Source organism: Triticum urartu, chromosome 5A, assembly GCF_056163025.1.
Source record: "Triticum urartu cultivar PI428250 chromosome 5A, HENAU_Tu73, whole genome shotgun sequence".
Classification (NCBI taxonomy): Eukaryota; Viridiplantae; Streptophyta; class Magnoliopsida; order Poales; family Poaceae; genus Triticum; species Triticum urartu.
This window is the reverse complement of record NC_141877.1, coordinates 324,243,170-324,264,289: the sequence shown is the minus strand read 5'-3', so window position 1 is coordinate 324,264,289 and position 21,120 is coordinate 324,243,170. Positions and strand designations below refer to the sequence as shown.

General features: G+C 49.4%; 1 protein-coding gene across 1 annotated transcript; it reads right to left on the bottom strand.

Annotated features, from left to right (window-relative positions):
• Positions 1 to 7,334: 7,334 nt before the first annotated feature.
• LOC125506993 (uncharacterized) lies at positions 7,335 to 9,187 on the bottom strand. Its single transcript, XM_048671698.2, has one exon. It carries the CDS (start codon positions 9,031 to 9,033, stop codon positions 7,525 to 7,527), a length of 1,509 nt encoding a protein of 502 aa, XP_048527655.1. The 5' UTR covers positions 9,034 to 9,187; the 3' UTR covers positions 7,335 to 7,524.
• Positions 9,188 to 21,120: the final 11,933 nt, after the last annotated feature.

The following is a 21,120-nucleotide window of genomic DNA, read 5'->3' as shown; positions in this document are numbered from 1 at the left end:
TTGTGGTAGATCCACTCTTGTACTACCCATATCATAAATATTAATCAAGCAGGACGTAGGGTTTTACCTCCATCAAGAGGGCCCGAACCTGGGTAAAACATTGTGTCCCCTACCTCCTGTTACCATCCACCTTAGACGCACAGTTCGGGACCCCCTACCCGAGATCTGCCGGTTTTGACACCGACAATCATCATGGAACATGTGGGAGCCAGCATGGGTATCCAGATCCCGCTGTTGGTTATTGGCTGGAGAGATGTCTCGGTCATGTCTGCATGATTCCCGAACTCGTAGGGTCTACACACTTAAGGTTCGATGACGCTAGGGTTATAGGGAAAGTTTGTACGTGGTTACCGAATGTTGTTCGGAGTCCCGGATGATATCCCGGACGTAACGAGGAGTTCTGGAATGGTCCGAAGACAAAGATATATATATATATATATGGGAAGTCCTTATTCGGTCGCTGGAAGTGTTTGGGGGTTTATCGGTATTGTATCGGGACAACCGAAAGGGTTTCGGGGGTCCACCGGGAGGGTCCACCTGCCGCGGAGGGCCATATGGGCTGAATATGGAGGGGGAACCAGCCCCTAGGTGGGCTGGGCGCCAAACCCCCCAGGGCCCATGCGCCTAGGGTTTGGAGGAACCCTAAAGGGGGCGCCCCCCTTGGCTTGGGGGGCAAGCACCCCCCTTGGCCGCCCCCTCTCTAGATCCATCTGGAGGGGGCCGGCCCCCCTCTTCCTTGCCCCTATAATAGAGGGGAGGTGGGAGGGCAGCCACACCACATCCAAGGCGCAGCCCTCCCCCTCCCCAACACCTCCTCCTCCTCCCGCAACGCTTGGCGAAGCCCTGCCGGAGTACCACGCTGCTCCAACACCACCACGCCGTCGTGCTGCTGCTGGATTTGTCTTCCCCAACCTCTCCCTCTCTCCTTGCTGGATCAAGGTGTGGGGGATGTCATCGGGCTGCGCGTGTGTCGAACACGGAGGCGCCGTTGTTCGACGATTGGATCGGAATCAACCGCGATCTGAATCGCCACAAGTACGACTCCCTCATGGCTACATGCATCATTCAGATGTAGAGACCGGGGATCATCCACCTTTTCTAAAAAAATAATCTTGTGGTAATTATGCTATGTTCTCATGTGGAGTATTACACTTGCGATACTTTATTTTATGAAGACTTTTTTGAAAAAATTGGCATTGCAATTCGTGGAAAGTAGTTCACATAAAAGGAGTCGCTGCAAAAGTATTGAATCTTTTGTATCTTTATTAATTTTCTTTGCTTTTTTCAAAATGGGATCAAAATTGGAAGCATTGGCTATTCGTAGCAAGGGGTTGAATCTTTCAACTTTGTGTGTGGCTACTACATCCACTCATACTTGAGTACCTTATAAAATGATCTTTGCTAATTTTTACCAGACTATAACACACTTGTAGTTCAATTGTGAGTTTCTTCCGGTAAATGTCCAGAAATTCATTTAATAAATGGAAAATGGCAAAAAAGCACAAAAAATAAAAATATCTCGGCAATAGGCCTCCAATACGGTCTACTTTGTGTGGACATTGCAAAGTCCATTTTCAGTCTTATTTTTGGTACTTGCTTCACGCAAAAAAATATTTCTCACACTTAAAAATGAAAAATCATTTTTTTCCGACAAAGAGTTGGAAACTCCCTTTGGCAATATTGTTTAGAATAATAAGACCCATGTTTGTGCCAAATATAGTTATATTATCATGAAATATGTTGTATATATAACCATATTATCAACTGAATATAGCAAACATGCTCAAAAATTCAGTTTACTTATGAGATAAACGCACCAATGGCCATTGAACTCTTGTGAGATGAGCACATTCGTCACCCGCCTAGATGATCCTTTTTCCCCGCGTGTCTCCTTTGGCTGACAGTCATACAGGGCGGCAGAGTAGATGAGAGAGGATCACATTCATCACCCAATTTCCCGCCATCGCCGGCTCACGTTATAAAGAGGTCGGTCGGGGTGGTTCCACCATAGCCAAGCAGTACCACTCGGTAGCCTTCGTCTCCTTTAGTGCAATGGTGAGGAAGATATACACCACTTGGTTATCCACTAGAGAGCATAGCCGCAACAGCGTGGCGCCACCCGTTTTTCGCGAATATATCATTTCATTGATAGAAGGAGAAGAATGAGTACATGGGGTACAACACATGACACGGACGCAGACAGGTGTGAACATAGCGCCTGGAGCAAAGAGACAAGGAATGCTCGGCCCAAATAGAGAGGACATCATAGCTAATCCTACCAAACCCGAGCCAAGAGCGATGATGCCAAACCAACAAGAACTCCAACACCGTGCGAGCCAAAAAGTCGAGGACACCACGAGCGAGCAAGATAGTGCCTTCAAGAAAGAAGACAACGTCGAGACTCCATCACTATCCGGTCCGGGTCACCTGGACCTAGGGTTTCCCCTGAGCACGAAGAGGGGCGCAGCTAAAGGCCTTAGCAGCGCCTCCAAGAAGGAAAATGACACCCGCGGGCGCCGTCACTACCAGCACCGGCGAGCCGTGCAGGGATCTCTCCCTGGCCTGAAGCTAAGCAATCCCATAGCCGCCGAATCAGGGATCGCGGGTGGGAAGGCCAAAGTTGGTCGGAACCGCCAAGTCAGGGGGTTGGTGGGGTTGAACCCTCCACCGGAGATGGCACAACCTCCGAACCATGGGCTTGGATCTGGCAAAAGAGGGGGCTTTGAGGGGTACAGGGTAGGGTGGGCGACGACGCGATCCACACGGGGGTCTTGGCATAACGGCATCTAGCAACGCTGGCAAGCAAGGACTGGGGAGACGCAGATCCGAGTTGTCGTGGCTGTAATCATCGGGACGTCAGCGAGGAAGGGAAGCCGGAAGGGGCGTAGCTACCTGGTCGCCGGGGCCGGAGCTGCCCGGTGGAGGACGCCAGCAACAAAGGACACCAAAGAGTCGCGCCACCCATTGACTAACGAGTCCAACCAAGTTCAATTCAGATCCTGTTGAGAGAACGAGTTTAATTAACCGAGCTTAACAAGTTACCCTTTTAGAGCAACTCCAACGGGGTGACCCATTTCGTCCGCTGGCGTCCGTTTGAGTTGGCACAGACACAAAAGGCGGCCCAAACAGACGCGTGCCCGCTTTTCGTTCGTGGACGACCCATTCCCTGCCCATTTTTTTAGCCGGATTTGCGTCAGCGTGGACACGAGACGTATGCGCGCGCACTCGCCTTCTCCTTCCCCGGGCCCGTTGGTCGGTGGCACATTGGCCTCCCTATTGGAACTATGTCCTAGAGGTAATAATAAAATGGTTATTATTATATTTCCTTGTTCATTATAATTGTCTATTGTTCATGCTATAATGGTGTTATCCGGAAATCGTAATAGATGTGTGAATACATAGACCACAACATGTCCCTAGTAAGCCTCTAGTTGACTAGCTCGTTGATCAATAGATGGTTACGGTTTCCTGACCATGGGCATTGGATGTCATTGATAACGGGATCACATCATTAGGAGAATGATGTGATGGACAAGACCCAATCCTAAGCATAGCGCAAGATCTTGTAGTTCGTCTGCTAAAGCTTTTCTAATGTCAAGTATCTTTTCCTTAGACCATGAGATTGTTCAACTCCCGGATACCGTAGGAATGCTTTGGGTGTGCCAAACGTCACAACGTAACTGGGTGTCTATAAAGGTGCACTACGGGTATCTCTGAAAGTATCTGTTGGGTTGGCATGAATCGAGACTGGGATTTGTCACTCCGTATGACGGAGAGGTATCTCTGGGCGCACTCGGTAAGACATCATCGTAATGAGATCAATGTGACTAAGGGGTTGGTCACAGGATGATGTGTTATGGAACAAGTAAAGAGACTTGTCGTAACGAGATTGAATAAGGTATCGGTATACCGACGATCGAATCTCGGGCAAGTAACATACCGATTGACAAAGGGAATTGTATACAAGATTGATTGAATCCTCGACATCGTGGTTCATCCGATGAGATTATCGTGGAACATGTGGGAGCCAACATGGATATCCAGATCCCGCTGTTGGTTATTGGCTGGAGAGATGTCTCGGTCATGTCTGCATGATTCCCGAACCCGTAGGGTCTACACACTTAAGGTTCGGTGACGCTAGGGTTATAGGGAGAGTTTGTACGTGGTTACCGAATATTGTTCGGAGTCCTGGATGAGATCCCGGATGTAACGAGGAGTTCTGGAATGGTCCGGAAGTGTTCGGGGGTTTATCGGTATTGTACCGGAACCACCGAAAGGGTTTCGGGGGTCCACCGGGAGGGTCCATCTGCCCCGGAGGGCCATATGAGCTGAATATGGAGGGGAAACCAGCCCCTAGGTGGGCTGGGCGCCAAACCCCCAGGGTCCATGCGCCTAGGGTTTGGAGGAACCCTAAAGGGGGCGCCCCCCATGGCTTGGGGGGCAAGCATCCCCCCTTGGCCGCCGCCCCCCTCTAGATCCATCTAGAGGGGGCCGGCCCCCCTCTCCCTTGCCCCTATAAATAGAGGGGAGGTGGGAGGGCAGCCGCACCACATCCATGGCGCAACCCTCCCCTCCCCAACACCTCCTCCTCCTCCCGCAACGCTTGGCGAAGCCCTGCCGGAGTACCACGCTGCTCCAACACCACCACGCCGTCGTGCTGCTGCTGGAGTTGTCTTCCCCAACCTCTCCCTCTGTCCTTGCTGGATCAAGGCGTGGGAGACGTCATCGGGCTGCACATGTGTTGAACGCAAAGGCGCCGTTGTTCGGCGCTTGGATCGGAATCAACCGCGATCTGAATTGCCACGAGTACGACTCCCTCATCCGCGTTCTTGTAACGCTTCCGTGTCGCGATCTTCAAGGGTATGAAGATGCACTCCTCTCTCTCTCTCGTTGCTAGTTTCTCCATGGATTGATCTTGGTGATGCGTAGAATTTTTTTAATTTCTGGAACGATCCCCAACACTCCCCCATCCAACAGCAACCCTCGCCCGTCTCCTTCGTCGCCGCCGCCGCCCATTTTTGCCGGCGACTGTGCCAGATACCGGTGTCTTCACATCCGCCCAGCAATGACACCAATTCCCACGTCACCCGCCACCGCCGTCTTGCCGCCGGGGAGCCGACTGCTTCCCACCCCCGCTCCTCCCACCACACAGCCGCCCGCGACCAAGAAGCCGCCTCGCCGCCCCGGCCAGATCCTCGCCAGCATGCTCTTCGGACGCCGGCCCACTCGTCGGACGCCGGCAGGGCAGCTAGCTAGTCCGTGCGCGCCACGACTCCCTTCGCCGGCTGTCTCTTTCGTCGACGCCCGCAAGTTGTTCGACAGTTTGCCAAGGTACAAAATGGACTCTGCCGACGAGTTCTTTTTTCACAATTTCCTTTGCGACTCCGATGGTTCGTCGTCCGATGACGAGGAGGAGATTTTGGCTGCCGTGTTGGTCCATCACCACCTCAACAGCCAACGGCCGTTGTTCCGTGGCTCCATTCCGGGCCACCTTCCGGCGTTGAATCGCAACCGAGAGAGCGGTCATTTCCTTCTTTGGAAGGACTACTTTGATACAACAACCCCGTTGTTCAAACATAAAAAATTCCATCACCATTTTCGTATGAGTAGGCATCTTTCCAACCGTATTAGAGAGGCGGTGGTCGCCTATGATGGCTATTTCAAGTGCAAAGAGGATGACGTTGGCAAGATTGGTTTCTCCTCTTATCAGAAATGCACTGCCGCCATCCGAATGCTTGCATACGGAGTGCTCGGTGATCTCATTGACGAGTACGTCCGTATGAGCGAGTCTACATGCCTAGAGTCCCTGTATAAGTTCTGCAAGGCTGTTATTGCTGCGTTGGGCCCTGAGTAGTTGAGAGAGCCGACTCCTGAAGATACAACCCGTTTGTTGGCGATGAATGTCAGCAGGGGCTTCCCAGGAATGCTTGGCAGCATAGACTGCATGCACTGGGAGTGGAAGAACCGCCCTTCTGCTTGGCAAGGGCAGTATAAGGGCCATGTCAGGGCTTGCACTGTCATACTAGAGGTCATGGCGTCTCAAGATCTCTGGACCTGGCACTCTTTCTTTGGCATGACTGGATCACACAATGATATCAATGTGCTTCAGCGCTCGCCGGTGTTTGCTAGGCTTGCCGAAGGCAATAACCCACCGGTGAACTTTACTATCAACGGTCACAACTACGACAAAGGATACTACTTGAGTGATGGTATCTATCCTCAGTGGACCACTATTGTCAAGACAATCCCCAACCCTGTCGGAGAGAAAAAGAAAAGATTTGCCCAAGAGCAAGAGAGTGCTAGGAAGGATGTCGAGCGTGCCTTTGGTGTTTTGCAATCTCGATGGGGCATCGTTCGGTATCCTGCTAATACCTGGAGCACGCAGAAACTGTGGGAGGTGATGACTGCTTGTGTGATCATGCACAATATAATCGTAGAAGACGAGCGCCCGGAACGTTTGTACGATCAAGGGTTTCAGTTTTAGGGTGAGAATGTTGTGCCTGAGCATGGAGAGCGACAACGTTTGAACAGTTCATCCAATTTCATCATGACATGCGTGATTGGGAAACTCACGTGCAACTGCAAAATGATTATGTGGGCTCATGTTGGCAACCAATAGAGGTATCTTCTTTTATTCGGCTTGCAAAACTATGTGAAACATTTTTATTTTTGTTCGGCTTGTAAAACTATACTATTTTATTCAAACTATGTTATTTGATTATATGTTTATATGCAAAATTGAGCTATTTGTTGAAATTCAGCGGCGAGCCGGCCACGCCGGCATATATGGATCGGCGCGTTGGGCCGCTGCCGACCCATATCTAAAACAGGGCGAACGCCGGACGGACGGCCGACCCAAACGAACGAATAGCGGACGAAATCGTCGCCCGTTTGGATCGCCCCATTAAAGTTGCTTTTAACTGATTAATCTCGGTACTCATAATGTACATGCGACAAATACTGTTGTTGATTGTTGTCAGTTGTGCAGTGCACCATTTCCAAATAGTCGATGGTTACTTACAGCTACCACCTTAACCCAAAGAAGAGTTTGCGATCTTTTAGGTCATTGACAACACGGAGGAAAAATAAGACTACATGGGGAGGTTCGAGTATGTAAAACATTATTGATCATGTAATTAATCAATAACATTGCTAAAGTTTATGAGTTTTGTATCCGTATTCGGTGGAGTATGGGTTGAACGTCTATTTGAAACCACTCCACATCCAAGGTGGAATGATTTGGTGGCGTTCAAAGAAATGCGCTTTGGTGTAAACTATTGATTATTGTAATTTGTGAGAAAAGTATGTGTCCATAAATACTTTTTTATTGATTGTTCTATATATAAAGCATATATGGTTATTGTTCAAGTTTATAATAAGTTTAACGAATTGAACGACCTAACTGGCAAGTTACACAAGTCCAGCTGACTTTAAATATAGCGATCTTGCTTGGCTCGGCTCGGCTCAAATTCTAGCCCTAGATGTCTTGAAACCACCGTGGTCTGATAATAACCATTTTCTTGATCAGACAGACGTGCAGATAGACGTACTTCCTTTGTCTCTAGTCTCTACCCTCATGGGCACCGGTGGTGCATGGAGACGCTCGCCGGTCTTCTCGGCCTCCATCAATGCCGCGAGGCTCCCTTCCCTCTCAAGGGGCGCCATTGCCGGCCTCCTTTCTTCTTCCACGCCACCTTCTCCCTTCACGTATAAACCGTCGCCCTCCACGTCGTAGAAGTTGCCCGTCCTCACCTCCTGCGCCAGCGCGCACGGCGCGCAGAAGAGCCACTTGGCGTAGTCCGCCGCCGCCACCGTGGTACGCCGTCCGCCGCACACGGGAGCGCAGAACCGGTCGTCAGCCGGCAGCCCGAACCTCTTCCTCATCCGCGTTCGCCAGAACCCCCCGTAAGTGAGACCGAGCACGGAGAGCAGCGCGCCCGCGGCGCCGACGAGGTACCCGAGCGTGGCGTCACGGATGCTGAGCGCGGCGACCGCGAAGACCAGCAGCGGCGCGGCGCAGAGGAGCGCGAAGGTGAAGGCGTGCACGTACATGTTGCCCAGGCCCAGGCGCTCCATGTTCCACCCGAACACGCAGAAGGTGCACGACAGCGACATCGCCGCCACCGTGGGATCGTCGGCGAGGTCGAACAGCCCGCCGGCCCACTCCGGCTTGCTGACCACCACTCTGCCGCTGCCCGTACGATCGTATCGGGCCACGGCGCTCTCCTTCACCGTCGCGGCCTCCTCGTCGACAGAGTCCGGGAGCGCGATCTTCTGTCCGAGCGGGCCGTAGACCATGTACAGGCAGGCGACGACGGGGGTGCCGGAGCCGAGCGCCATCAAGAGGTTAACGGCCCAGCCGGGGCGCCTGTCGTTGCGGAAGAGCCAGAAGAGCGCGCAGTAGGCGTACTGCGCGAAGCAGGTGGCATGCAGGAGGAGCACGACGACCGCCACGTGGAGGCGCTCGCGCCTGACGCCCCCGGCGCAGTTCTTGCAGTACACGGCCCGGAGCTCAGCGACGTCGGCGGGGGCGCGCCACCGGAGGAGGAGCGCGAGATGGTGGCAGAGTCGCGGGTGCTGGTAGACGCACATGATGGTGAAGAGCGCGTTGAGCATCTGGTTGGCCACCTCCGTCCACCGCCGCCGGCGCGACGCGTCTGGCACGTCGGAGTCGAGCGCCCCCACCATGAGCAGGAGCACGAAGACCACCCCCGCAGCAACGAAGGCGAACCACACGAGCAGCGCGGCGTTCATGGGATGCCTAGCCCACGCCACGCCCCTGTCCCGCACCCGGCGCCAGTCAACGGCGCGCGCGACCGGCGGCGAGCGGAGGAAGTTGCTGTACGCCGCGCGCGTGCGGAGGCTGGCGACGCGAGCGAGGACGGCGCCCTTGGAGGGCGCGGCCCTGAGGAAGTCGAGCAGCCTCTCCTTCTTCGGACCCTCGCCGGGGCGGGGGCTCGGCAGCTCAGCGATAGTGATGCCGTCGTCGGCATGGGCTTCCTTGGCCTTGGGTGACCTCTCCTGTGACTCCATGGCTGCCCTCAGCTACGTACGTTGCACCAAGAGTGCTTGGATGCTTATATACACGATACACGTGGGAGGTGAGTTTTGTCAAGTCTAGTACGTAGGTGACGGCCGAATTCGTGTTCTTGTTTTCTGAACTCCACGAGAGACTGAATCAATGGGTGCAGACAAATTTCAGATACAGTTCGTCAGGATGGACCCAGCCCACGGAAACACAGTTAGGGTTCAGTTGTGGCGTACGGTGACAAGAAATATGTGCGTTTGCTTCCAGCACGCCACACAGGACTTTGCAAATTGCCCCTGCTTTTTGCTCCGGAAATCATCTGAACATGTGATTATGTGAAGCTGAGAACTGTTTCGAGTTGGTGAATAGCGCAGCAGAGTAGCAGGGCAGCACCAACGGACAAAGCAGAGTACGAGTAGTATTACCAACACGTTTTGATTTTTCTTTCGGATGTGTCTAGGATACATCTAGATATGCTCTAGTTATTGCACATCTAAATGACTCAATCAAACTAAAAAGAAAAAGAAAAAAGACTAGCGAAAATGGTTGCACGAATCTTCACGTAAAATCATTGGCATATGACTTAGATGTACAATACTTATGGCATATCTAGATGTGCTTTAGCAAAACTGTTTTCTGTATGATCTTCTGCAGGCTCATGAAAAAATGGACTCAAGTTAACTCAAGTTAACAGACTAACTGTGCAGAGCGTTGCCCTAGCTAACCGATCATGGTTGGTTCATAGGTCATGATGTTGTAACCGATTTGATAAGATGGTATATCTGTTATTGCCATGTATTGTAAGCCAATCTGGTATACCACTATGTATGCGAACAAAATTTAATCTTTCCCTTGGAGACAAATATGTCATCATGGCAAATATTTTGTTTAACATGTGCCAGAGGCCTCTCATCTGTCTGGCCCGCGATGGGGTTGCCTTTCGGCCCTTCTCGGTGCCGCATTCGCCAGGAAGGCAATCAGTTCATGGTCATCGTCTTTTTTTTGTCTAAATCGCTGACTTTCTGACTGTTGCTTCTACAAGCTTCTGAGTTTCAACAAGCTTGCTTCAACGAGGGCCTAGTGACAAAATGAGCTTTGCTCATGCCACTGGTTGAAGTAGAAGGAAACAATGTTGATTTCTTCAAGGACTTGTCTTTAATCATTTATTCCCGTAAGAAAATTCTTATAAAATCTGGTTTTATTTGAGATATGGCCGTCAGTTTTATCAAAAAAAATTGTATCAGAGCAAGTTTTAGTCTCGGTCCTGAAACTTGATATCAAGTATTAAACTTAGTACTTGATATCTAAACTGCAAATCAAGCAACCAACGCCCTATTAAGCTTGGCAAAGCCTCTTCCATCGCAAACATACAATTTGAGCATCGTCGCCATGATATCATGTTTGATGATTGGCCAAGCTCTCTGGTAGAAAGCGTCGATGAACCCATCTGAAAAACTGAAGGGCATGGCAGGGGCTAGGTTTAATGGTAGACATGGAAGCACGGGCAGTTTTTCATAGCTTGGTGACTATAACAGTTCAAACTGGAGATAGAGTGTTGTTTTGGACTGACCAGTGGATTCGCGGTTTTGCGGCTTTTGATATTGCACCTCTGATTGTTATGCAATTGACAAGCGCATCAAAAATCATCGGAATGTGCAGCAAGCTCTAGTGGACGACAGATGACTACATGATATAAGGGGAGACCTATCCTTCACTATGCATATACAACTCATGCACATGGGCCATGCCATCCCTACGGTTCCTAGAAACACGATGAAGGATGATATTTCCAATCTGGTGTATACACGGTGTTGGGGATATTACTATTGGACGTAAACTGGCTAGAAGAGGCCGGATTATCCCCATGATGGTTATTTTATTCAGAGCCCATGAAGACAAGGATGGTGGCGCTTTATGAAGGCCCAAGGCCCAAAAGTGGGTTAAGGCCTGTAGATATAAACCAATATTATCATGTAACTTGTATTGTAAGATAGGAGGAATAGAGACCGAGTTGGACACGTTGATGATCCGGCCTCGGGACTCTGTAAACCGACGGGCGTCGACCTATGTATATAAAGGGACGACCCGGCGGTGGTTTAGGGACAACAGACAACAACTCGAGAGCCAGGCAAAGCGGATTCGCTCTCTGGTCATCGAAACCCCAGCAATTCCATCACAACTGGATTAGGCTTTTACCTTCATCGTAAGGGGCCGAACCAGTATAAAACTCTCGCGTCCCTTGTCCGCTTTAACCCCTTTGAGCTAACCCGTAGAGATGGCTCCACGGCCAAGTCCTTTCACAAGGACATCTGCCATGACAAAACCACAACAGTTGGCGCCCACCGTGGGGCTATCGCACGATGGTTTCGAGTTCTTGAAGGGCAGCTTCGAAGGACTCAAGGGATACGCCGTGGGCCGGATGACTAAGAGTCATCGCGACAAGCTCTACATCGACGACGCAGGATGGGGTCCCGAGGCCGGTTCAATTGAGTACAGGTACCGGGTACCCTTTGGCGGAATTCACGTCTTCATCGGAAAGATCGGCGAACCGGGCCCTGAGCCGGACATCTGCACCGACATCGTCGAGACGGCTCAGCGTGCGAGGTCTGCCCAGGTTTAGCCCGCCGTAAAGCGCGCCTTTGTAGGTGTCATCCATGGAGCGGAATATGAGGATGGATCGGTATCTGGTGGAGAAACCATTGTCTGCTCTAACGACGAGTCTTCAACCGGAGAGACTGGGTCACTGTATCAGCTGCAGGATGGCCAGACTAGTGGTGGTTCCGATGGCGACAGTATTCCGGACCCCCTTGATCCGCCGAGTCGGTTGCGATCTTCATGGCCGGAACGCAATCAGTACGACACTCATCTACCGCAGCAGCAATAGTCTCCGGGTCAGTAGCCGCAACACCAGCTGGGGCAGGAGGGACGGCACCCCCACCGGTTCAAGTTTTATTCGATCTATTTGACGCATTGGCAACGTTGCTGGCGGCGGTGGTTAACCCGGCAGATCAGGATCAGCATAACGCAGAGGTGGCAAAGGTGAAGGATCAGATAACTCAGGCTAAAGCAGACCTAGCGGCGGAGAATGCCAGGATGGCTACAGAGCAGGCCAAGTTAGAGGCTCGGGCCTACTGACTTAGGCTGGATCAGAGTGCCTCAGATGATGTCATGAGAAGGAGATACCAGTCACACCTTCCGCCGGTTTATGAGCCGAGAAATCTCTTCAACACGCCAGGAGCAGGAACCAGTAACCAACCAGTGGTAAACCAGGCAGAAGCACCGGTAACAGGAGCGCCGGTTCAGCCGCGCATGATGGACCCGCTTCGTCAGAATAACATCTTGTCACAGCACGTTCCAACAACCCCGGGTCATTACTCCAACTCGTTGGATAACATTGTGACCGCCGCTTCACGATTGGCAGCTCTCCCAATCGAAGGCGAGTCACCGGTGGCAGTTGAGACACGACGGGCTAGAGAGCTCCTTCAAACGGCTTTAACCCAGCAGCAGGCTTATTCGCATAGTCGCGAGAGGATTCATTCCACTCCCCGTCCAAGTCGGAGCTACAGCAGGCATATTGATGAACCAGCTGTGTCAAGCAGTGTGCGGCACTGTAACCCGGCGGGTGGTGGTGCTAATGCACAAGATGTGGTGGGTCATGGCCGAGCGCGTCGAGAGGCCGAGTTAGCAACACAGCACGCAGCTCGTCAGCCTACTCCGGTTCGTCCAACCACCTCAGTGGAGCCAGGTGTGGTCTTTAGTTCTTTGGGGGTATCGTGCCTCACCCCAGCCTTGCGTAATGTGCGACTGCCCAAGGATTTTAAGGGCCCTCGTAAGGTGCCCAATTATACTGCCGATTTGCCCCCTGAGTCATGGGTTGAGAGTTATGAGATGGCGATGGAGATGCTAAATGTGGATGAAGCGGTATGTTCTAAGTATTTCACCATGATGTTGGAAGGAACAGCTCGTACTTGGTCAAAAAGTTTGCCAGCTAACTCCATTGGGTCCTGGGCCGAGTTAAAAAACCGGTTTATCCAGAATTTTAAGGACACGTGTAAGCAACCTATGTCGATTGTGGACCTAGCCGCCTGCGTTCAAGAGGATGGGGAGTCTACAACCCATTGGGTGAAGCGAGTCTTAGCTATTTTGCATTCGTCAGACCGCATCAATGCTGATACAGCAGTCTTGACGTTGGAAGGCAATTGCCGGTTTATGCCGTTGAAACTGAAGTTGGGAAGACTCAAACGTCACTGCAATGACATGTCAACGCTTATGGCCGCTTTGGTTAAGTATGCCGATTCAGATAGTACCAAGGATCCTGAGTCTGAGGAGGAAAAATTCGGGAAGGGAAAAAGAACGACAGTGCCAAGGGGCAGCAACATAACCTGGCAGGTCATGGGAACAATGGTAAGCGCAAGGCGGATAATAACTTGGACTTTGTGGCTGACACCAACGCCCAGGATAATGGTCAGTGTCGCAAGGGTAAATCGCCCCAGCGGGGCAGAGGGTCAGGCCCCAATCTGGAGCGCCTGTTAAATCAACCTTGTCCAAAGCACGGATCGAAGGAGAAGCCAGCTTCACATCTTTGGAAGGATTGTTTCATCATGCGAGAGTTCAAAAATTCCAATATGTTTCAATACGACAATGGCCCGCCGGGCGGTTCAGGAGGCGGTTTTCATGGGCCGGGTTATGGAGGCAGCAGTCCGGTTCAGGATTCCAAGGCAATCAGACCGTACATGGCAATCAAGGTAATCAGGGCAATCAGGGAGGTTATAACCATCAGGGGAATCAGTAGCAGCAGCAATCGGGTTATCGGAGCAATCCGAAGCAGTTGAATAGTGGGCAGTATCATGTCTTTACCACTAGCTTGTGTAAGCGTGATCAGAAGCTTCGCAAAAGGACCGTGAACTCTGTTGAACCGGCGGTGCCTCAGTATTTGCGCTGGTCTGAACAACCCATTTTATGGAGTCGAGAAGATCACCCGCCCCGGGTTGATAATCCGGGTCATCTGGCCTTAGTGGTGGCACCTCAAGTTGGAGGTTACAAGTTCACCAAGGTGCTTATGTATGGAGGGAGCAGTATCAATATCCTTTACTATGATACCTTCCGACGCATGGGGCTGACAGATAAGAATCTTAAACCGTCGAACACCGTATTTCATGGTGTGGTGCCTGGTAAATCAGCATATCCAGTTGGCAAGATAGCTTTAAAGGTGGCTTTTGGAGATGATCATGATTCCAGATCAGAGACATTGACTCTTGAAGTAGTGAAAATCAAGAGTCCATATCATGCCCTGTTCGGCCGACCGGCTTATGCTAAGTTCATGGCAAGGCTGTGTTATGTTTATCTGCAGCTTAAGATGTCGGGTCATGAGGGGACCATCACAGTACATGGGAGCAGGAAGATAGCCTTGGAGTGTGAAGAAGGTGATGTGGCTTATGCTGAGTCGGTTTGTGCCACAGAGGAGCTGAAGTTTTATAAAGACAATGTTGATCCGGCAGATATGACTTCTCTGAAAAAACCAACTACAGAACATGATCCGGCGCTGAAATTTAAATCGACTGCAGATACTAAGATGGTTGATTTTGTTCCTGGCGATTCATCTCAGCAGTTCAGCATTAGTGCTAACCTGGATCCAAAATAGGAAAGCGCCCTCATCGAGTTCATCCATGAGAACCGGGACATCTTTGCCTGGAAGCCTTCTGACATGCCAGGTGTACCGAGGAAACTCGCTGAGCACACCCTTAATATAGATCCCAAGTTTAAACCGGTCAGGCAGTTTCTTCGCCGCTTCAATGAAGAGAGGCGTAAGGCTATTGGTGAGGAGGTAGCCCGGCTTTTGGCAGCAGGGTTTATCGTGGAGGTCTTTCACCCTGAGTGGCTAGCTAATCCGGTGCTGGTACTTAAGAAAAATGGCACTTGGCGTATGTGTGTGGATTACACAGACTTGAACAAAGCCTGTCCAGCTGATCCCTTTGCTCTCCCTCGTATTGATCAGATTATTGATGCTATGGCGGGTTGTGACCATTTGTGTTTTTTGGATGCTTATTCTGGTTATCATCAGATCAAAATGACAGTTAAGGACCAGGAGAAGACAGCTTTCATAACCCCCTTTGGAGCCTCTGCTATGTATCTATGCCTTTTGGGCTCAAGAGTGCCCAGGCGACGTATCAACGTTGTGTTCAGAGTTGTCTTCATAAACAGATTGGGCGTAATGTTCATGCTTATGTGGATGATATTGTGGTGAAGTCTAGGAAGGAGGAGACATTTATAGATGACCTGAGAGAGACTTTTGACAACCTCCGGGTCTATAAGATGATGCTTAATCCGGCCAAATGTGTCTTTTGGTGTTCCGGCAGGCAAACTCTTGGGTTTCCTGGTGTCTAACAGGGACATTGAGGCTAATCCGGAGAAGATCACAGCTATCACCTCTCTGGCTAGACCGGCATGTATCAATGATGTTCAGCGTTTGGCGGGCCGGATTGCAGCATTAAGCTGATTTATCAGTCGCCTTGGGGAGAAAGCTATCCCTTTGTATCAGATGCTAAATAAAACGGATGACTTTGTCTGGAGTGACGCGGCTGATAATGCGTTCGAGGATTTGAAGAGACAGTTAGCCAAACAGCCCGTCCTTGCGCCGGTCGATAAAGAGCCCCTATTGCTATATGTGGCTGCTAATGCCCGGGCTGTTAGTGTGGCTATTGTGGTTGAGTGCAAGGAGGCCGGAAAGGAGTATCCAGTTCAGCAGCCGGTTTATTACATTAGCAAGGTGCTTATTGTATCTAAGCAGAGGTACCCACATTGGCAGAAGCTGGTTTATAGAGTTTTCATGGCAAGCCAGAAGCTCAAGCATTATTTTCAAGGTCATCCTATCACAATGGTTAGTTCAGCTCCCTTGGGAGATATCATCCAAAACAGAGAAGCAACTGGCCGGATTGCCAAGTGGGCTATTGAGCTTGGACCTCACGGGATAAAATATACACCTCGCACAACAATCAAATCCCAAGCACTTGTGGACTTCATTAATGATTGGACAGAGTCACAGGCACCAGAGGAAAAGCCAGATAACACGTATTGGACTATTCATTTTGATGGGTCCAGACAACTGGAGGGCTCGGGGGCTGGAGTCATACTAACTTCCCCACCAAGTGATAAGTTTTGTTATGTTCTCCGCTTAATGTTCCCTTGTACTAACAATGCAGCTGAATACGAAGCCTTGCTCCATGGTCTTCGGATGGCTAAGGAGATGAATTTAAGCCGGGTTAAGTGCTTCGGTGACTCAGATCTGGTGGCTCAGCAGGTGTCTGGTACGCGGGATTCCAAGGATCCGCTCATGGCAGCGTATCTACGAGAGGTGGACATAGTGGCTGGTCATTTCAAGGGTTACCAGGTTGACCATATAGACTGGCGAAAGAATGAAGCGGCAGACGCGTTAAGTCGCCTAGGCTCTCAGCATAAACCGGTGCCACCCAGTGTCTTCCTGGACGTACTTCATAATCCGTCGGTCAAGTTACCCATAGAGGAGGAGTTGGCTATTCCTGATCTGGAGGCTCAATTGGTAGCGGCTCTTCATATTATACCGGATTGGACAGTCCCATACATAGCCTACATGAACCGGGGCGAGCTACCAGGCGATGAAAACTTGGCCTGGCAGATAATCCGGCGATCCAAGTCAATGACCATTGTCAATGGGGAGTTACATCATTACATCATCACAGGGGCGATTCATCGTTGTGTGTCTCCTCAAGAAGGTTGTGAGATCTTGCAAGAGATCCACGAAGGTGATTGTGGTCACCATACCGGTTCAAAATCCTTGGTGGCTAAGGCTTTTCGTCACGGCTTCTATTGGTTGACGGCTCATGCTGATGCTGAGGATTTGGTGAAGAGGTGTGATGGTTGTCAGAAGTTTGCACGTCGCGCTCATATTCCGGCCCAGGAGTTGAGAATGATTCCAATCACTTGGCCATTTGCAACTTGGGGGCTAGACATGGTTGGACCCTTTAAAAGGTCCAAAGACAAGAAGACCCACCTACTGGTGGCGGTTGATAAGTTTACCAAGTGGGTCGAGGCAGAGCCAGTCAGTAAGTGTGATGCAGCCACGGCCGTTCAATTCATCAAAAAGGTGATATTCCGGTTTGGTTTTCCACATAGCATTATAACTGATAATGGTACTAATCTGTCCAAGGGCGCTATGGGAGAATTTTGTCAACGTGAGCACATCCGGCTTGACGTGTCGTCAGTGGCTCACCCCCAATCTAATTGTCAAGCAGAAAGGCAAAATCATGAGATTTTGAGAGGTATTAAACCCCGGCTTATGGTTCCTTTAAAGCGGACGCCGGGTTGTTGGGTGAAGGAGTTACCTTCCGTGTTATGGAGTATCAATAGCACACCGAACAGATCTACGGGTTACATGCCTTTCTTTATGGTTTACGGAGCAGAGGCGGTTCTCCCTAGTGACATCCGTCATGACTCGCCCCGTGTGGCGGCTTACGTTGAAGCTGATAATGAGAAGGCATGTCAAGACTCACTGGACCTGTTAGATGAGGAGCGTGATCTGGCAGCGGCGTGTTCGGCGATTTATCAACAAGATCTCCGACGTTATCACAGTCGCCGGGTTAAAACCAGAACTTTTCAAGAGGGCGATCTGGTGCTCTGGCTCATCTGGTGTCCTGCTTTGGGAGATGCATGTATTGGCACCGCCCAGGTCATAGAAAATCACGTGCGCTTGTGCGTGTGCTCATTAACGAACTTGCTCTAGTGCCCTATAGTCTGATTGTTAAGAGGTTCACTGATATCAGCGGTCTTGGTACCTCGTGGACGGTACCTGTTTATGTGCTCAATGGAAGAAATCCTAGCTAGGGCTTGGTGGGTAATGAAGAGGCGCCTCCTCCATTGGGTGCTTCTCCACACCCTAAACATCTGCCTTTTCTAAATGCAATGCAACAAGCACAGCACGATGCACAGGTCTGGCAACTCCAGAATGCGGCCAATGCCTGGGAAGCAGCTCCTCCGCCTCCTCCTCCATAGCAAGGCTGGGGTGAGTGGCTAGTTCTTCCCCCTATTCCGCCTGTGTACCAGGGCTTCAGCTATAGAAGATTCACGGGTTATGAAGGCCCTTCTATGATGGATGGTATTTAGACTGCAGATTCTGGTTTTGATGATGGCTTACACGTTTGGAATGAACATGTTGCAATGGTTGAAGATGTGGCCGACAGATTTATTCAAGGCAGTCCAAATGGTGATCTTGTTTTTCAGCAAGTGAACTCCCATGATGTGGTTGTTGAATTTTCTGTGGAGGAAAACTGGCTTTCATTCATGATCTGTTTTTATTGCACGGTGTATACCCCGAGGCTTTGTTGGAATTCTGAAGTTGACAGCAACACTAGTCTCTGGGTAAGCTTTGCCAATGGGCTACAGAACATGCTGGTGGATCTGGTTGGAAGTGCATGCTTCACAGCCTTCCCTTTTTCACCATTTGAACCGGGTACTAATGTCATTTGCCTGCCTGAAGATGCTTGGTCCTTTTGCTGTGAGTTTGTGGCTGATCAACTTAACAATCTTCTGCATCGGGAGTGTGCTGAGCCAATGACGGTGGAAGTCAACTCATAGTTGGAGAATGTGCCTCTTCTTGAACAACAGCAAGATGCCATGGAGCTGGATACGAACAACAAAAAGAGGAAACGCAGAATGGTCGCGCTGATTGATGTGTCAGAAGTCAGAAGAAGTGTGAGGGCTACTAGGTACCAGGGTTTCAAGCCACCATCTCTGGCGGATAACAAGCGTAGACACTCATATGTTAAGCCTAGAAGGACTCCGGATATTCTGGAGATGCGACATGGAAATGAAACGGAGGAAACATCTACTGCAACAAGCGTCCCACCTCCCACTGCAATTGAAACTCTGCAATATATTGGCACAACCCAGTGTGCTATTCCTCCAGCGGAACTCACCAGTGAGAAGCTGCTTGCTCCTCTCAAGGGCAAGGACAAGAACGAACCTAAGGCTTCATTTAATTTCCCTGCTCCTTTTGCTCTGTTAGGGTTTATCAGCGTTTTCTTGAACTACTTTTATGCTTTATTTAGCTTGCTTCAAGACTTTAATGGCCTCAGTTATGTGGGATATTTTGTGTTGGAACATCCGTGGTTTGAATGCTACTACCAAATGTGATGCCCTTCGTAATAAGATTGATGAATCAAAATGCTCGATCGTTTGCTTGCAAGAAACTAAGAAATCTGATTTTGATCACTCTTTTATTAGAAAATGTTGTCCAAGGAGATTTGATAAATTTGAATTCTTTCCGTCTAACGGCGCTTCAGGTGGTCTAGTCATTATTTGGTGTAGTAGTCAGTTTGTGGGCCAGATCATCCATCAGTTTTCCTTTGCGACCACAATTAAAATGACCTTAGTACAAACAAATGAGAGTTGGTTCCTTACTAATATTTATGGGCCATGTGATGGGCCTAAAAGATTAGTTTTCACCGATTGGTTGGATAATGTAAACTTTGAAGCAGAGGATCTGTGGCTTTTCATGGGTGATTTCAATTTCATGCGGTCTTTAGATAACAGAAACTTGCCTGGTGGAAATGTGTATGATGTGCTCAAATTTAATGAGATTATTAGTCACCTTGGATTGCTTGAAATTCCAATTAAAGGAAGGAAGTACACTTGGAGTAACATGCAGGAAAACCCCTTGCTTGAACAACTAGATTGGTTCTTTTCTTCTCCAGAATGGATTATCAGATTCCCAAATACTTTGGCAAAACCTCTGGCTCGACCAATCTCAGATCATGTTCCCTGCATTCTCTCTGTGGAGACTAAAATCCCAAGATCTAAGCTCTTCAGGTTTGAAATTTTTTGGCCCTCTCATCCTGGTTTTTTGGATGTGATGAAAACATCTTGGTCAGCACCAATTTCAGCCTCTTCTAGTGCCACCAGAATTTCAGCAAAGCTTAAGAGACTAAGATATGCTTTAAAAAATGGAGTAAGTCCATCTCTAAGCTAAAGCTTCTAATTGAGAATTGTAATAAAGTTTTGCTTCAGCTTGATAACCTTGAGGATTTGAGATAGCTATACACCCCAGAGGCTAATTTCAGAAAAATTCTTAAAACTCATGTGCTAAGATTGCTTAAATACCAAAGTGAATATTGGAAAAAACGGTGCACTTTTCGATGGGCGGTCCAAGGTGAGGAAAACACCAAATACTTCCAAGCATGCACAACGGAAAGGTTAAAGAGAAATGACATCACTAATCTGATCTTGCCTGATGGTCGTTTGATTGAAAATCATGATGAAAAGGCTGCGGCTTTTTATGATTGCTTAAAAAAGAATGGGGGTGTCTAATCAACTTGAGTTTGACTTTGAATCTCTGAGCTCATTTAAAAATGCCAAGGTCTTGAAGAACTTTCGGTGCCATTTAAAAAAGAGGAGATAGATAATGTAATTAAGATCATACCAGCTGATCGTGCACTAGGACCAGACGGCTTCAATGGTCTTTTTCTTAAGGTATGTTGGGAGATAATTAAAGAGGATTTCTATGATCTCTGTCAGGATTTATGGAATGGGACAATTAATCTTCAGTGTTTAAACACATCCTTAATCACGTTGATCCCCAAAAAATTAACTCCCGAGACAGTCAATGACTATAGACCGATCTCCTTGCTAAATTGTGTGCTCAAGGTTATCACTAAGATTCTGTCTGAGAGGCTTCAATGCTGGATCTTAAAGGTAGTTCATCGTAATCAATATGGGTTCATAAAGACTAGGACAATTCAAGATTGCCTCGGATGGGCATTTGAGTACTTGCACCAATGCAAACAGTCGGGCAGGGAGATTGTGATTCTGAAGCTTGATTTCGAAAAGGCCTTCGACATAATGGAGCATTCTTTTATTCTTAAAATGTTAGAATGCAAGGGTTTTGATGAGAGATGGTGTATGTGGATAAAAATGCTATTACAATCTGGATCCTCCTCGATTCTTCTTAATGGTATACCTGGCACGGAATTTAAATGCAAACGGGGTGTGAGACAAGGTGACCCGATATCCCCCTTGTTATTTGTGCTCGCAGCAGATTTATTGCAGTCCTTGATTAATAAAGC

Excerpts from the sequence above, each read along its gene's own strand:
- LOC125506993 (XM_048671698.2), bottom strand. The coding sequence starts at position 9,033 with ATGGAGTCACAGGAGAGGTCACCCAAGGCCAAGGAAGCCCATGCCGAC.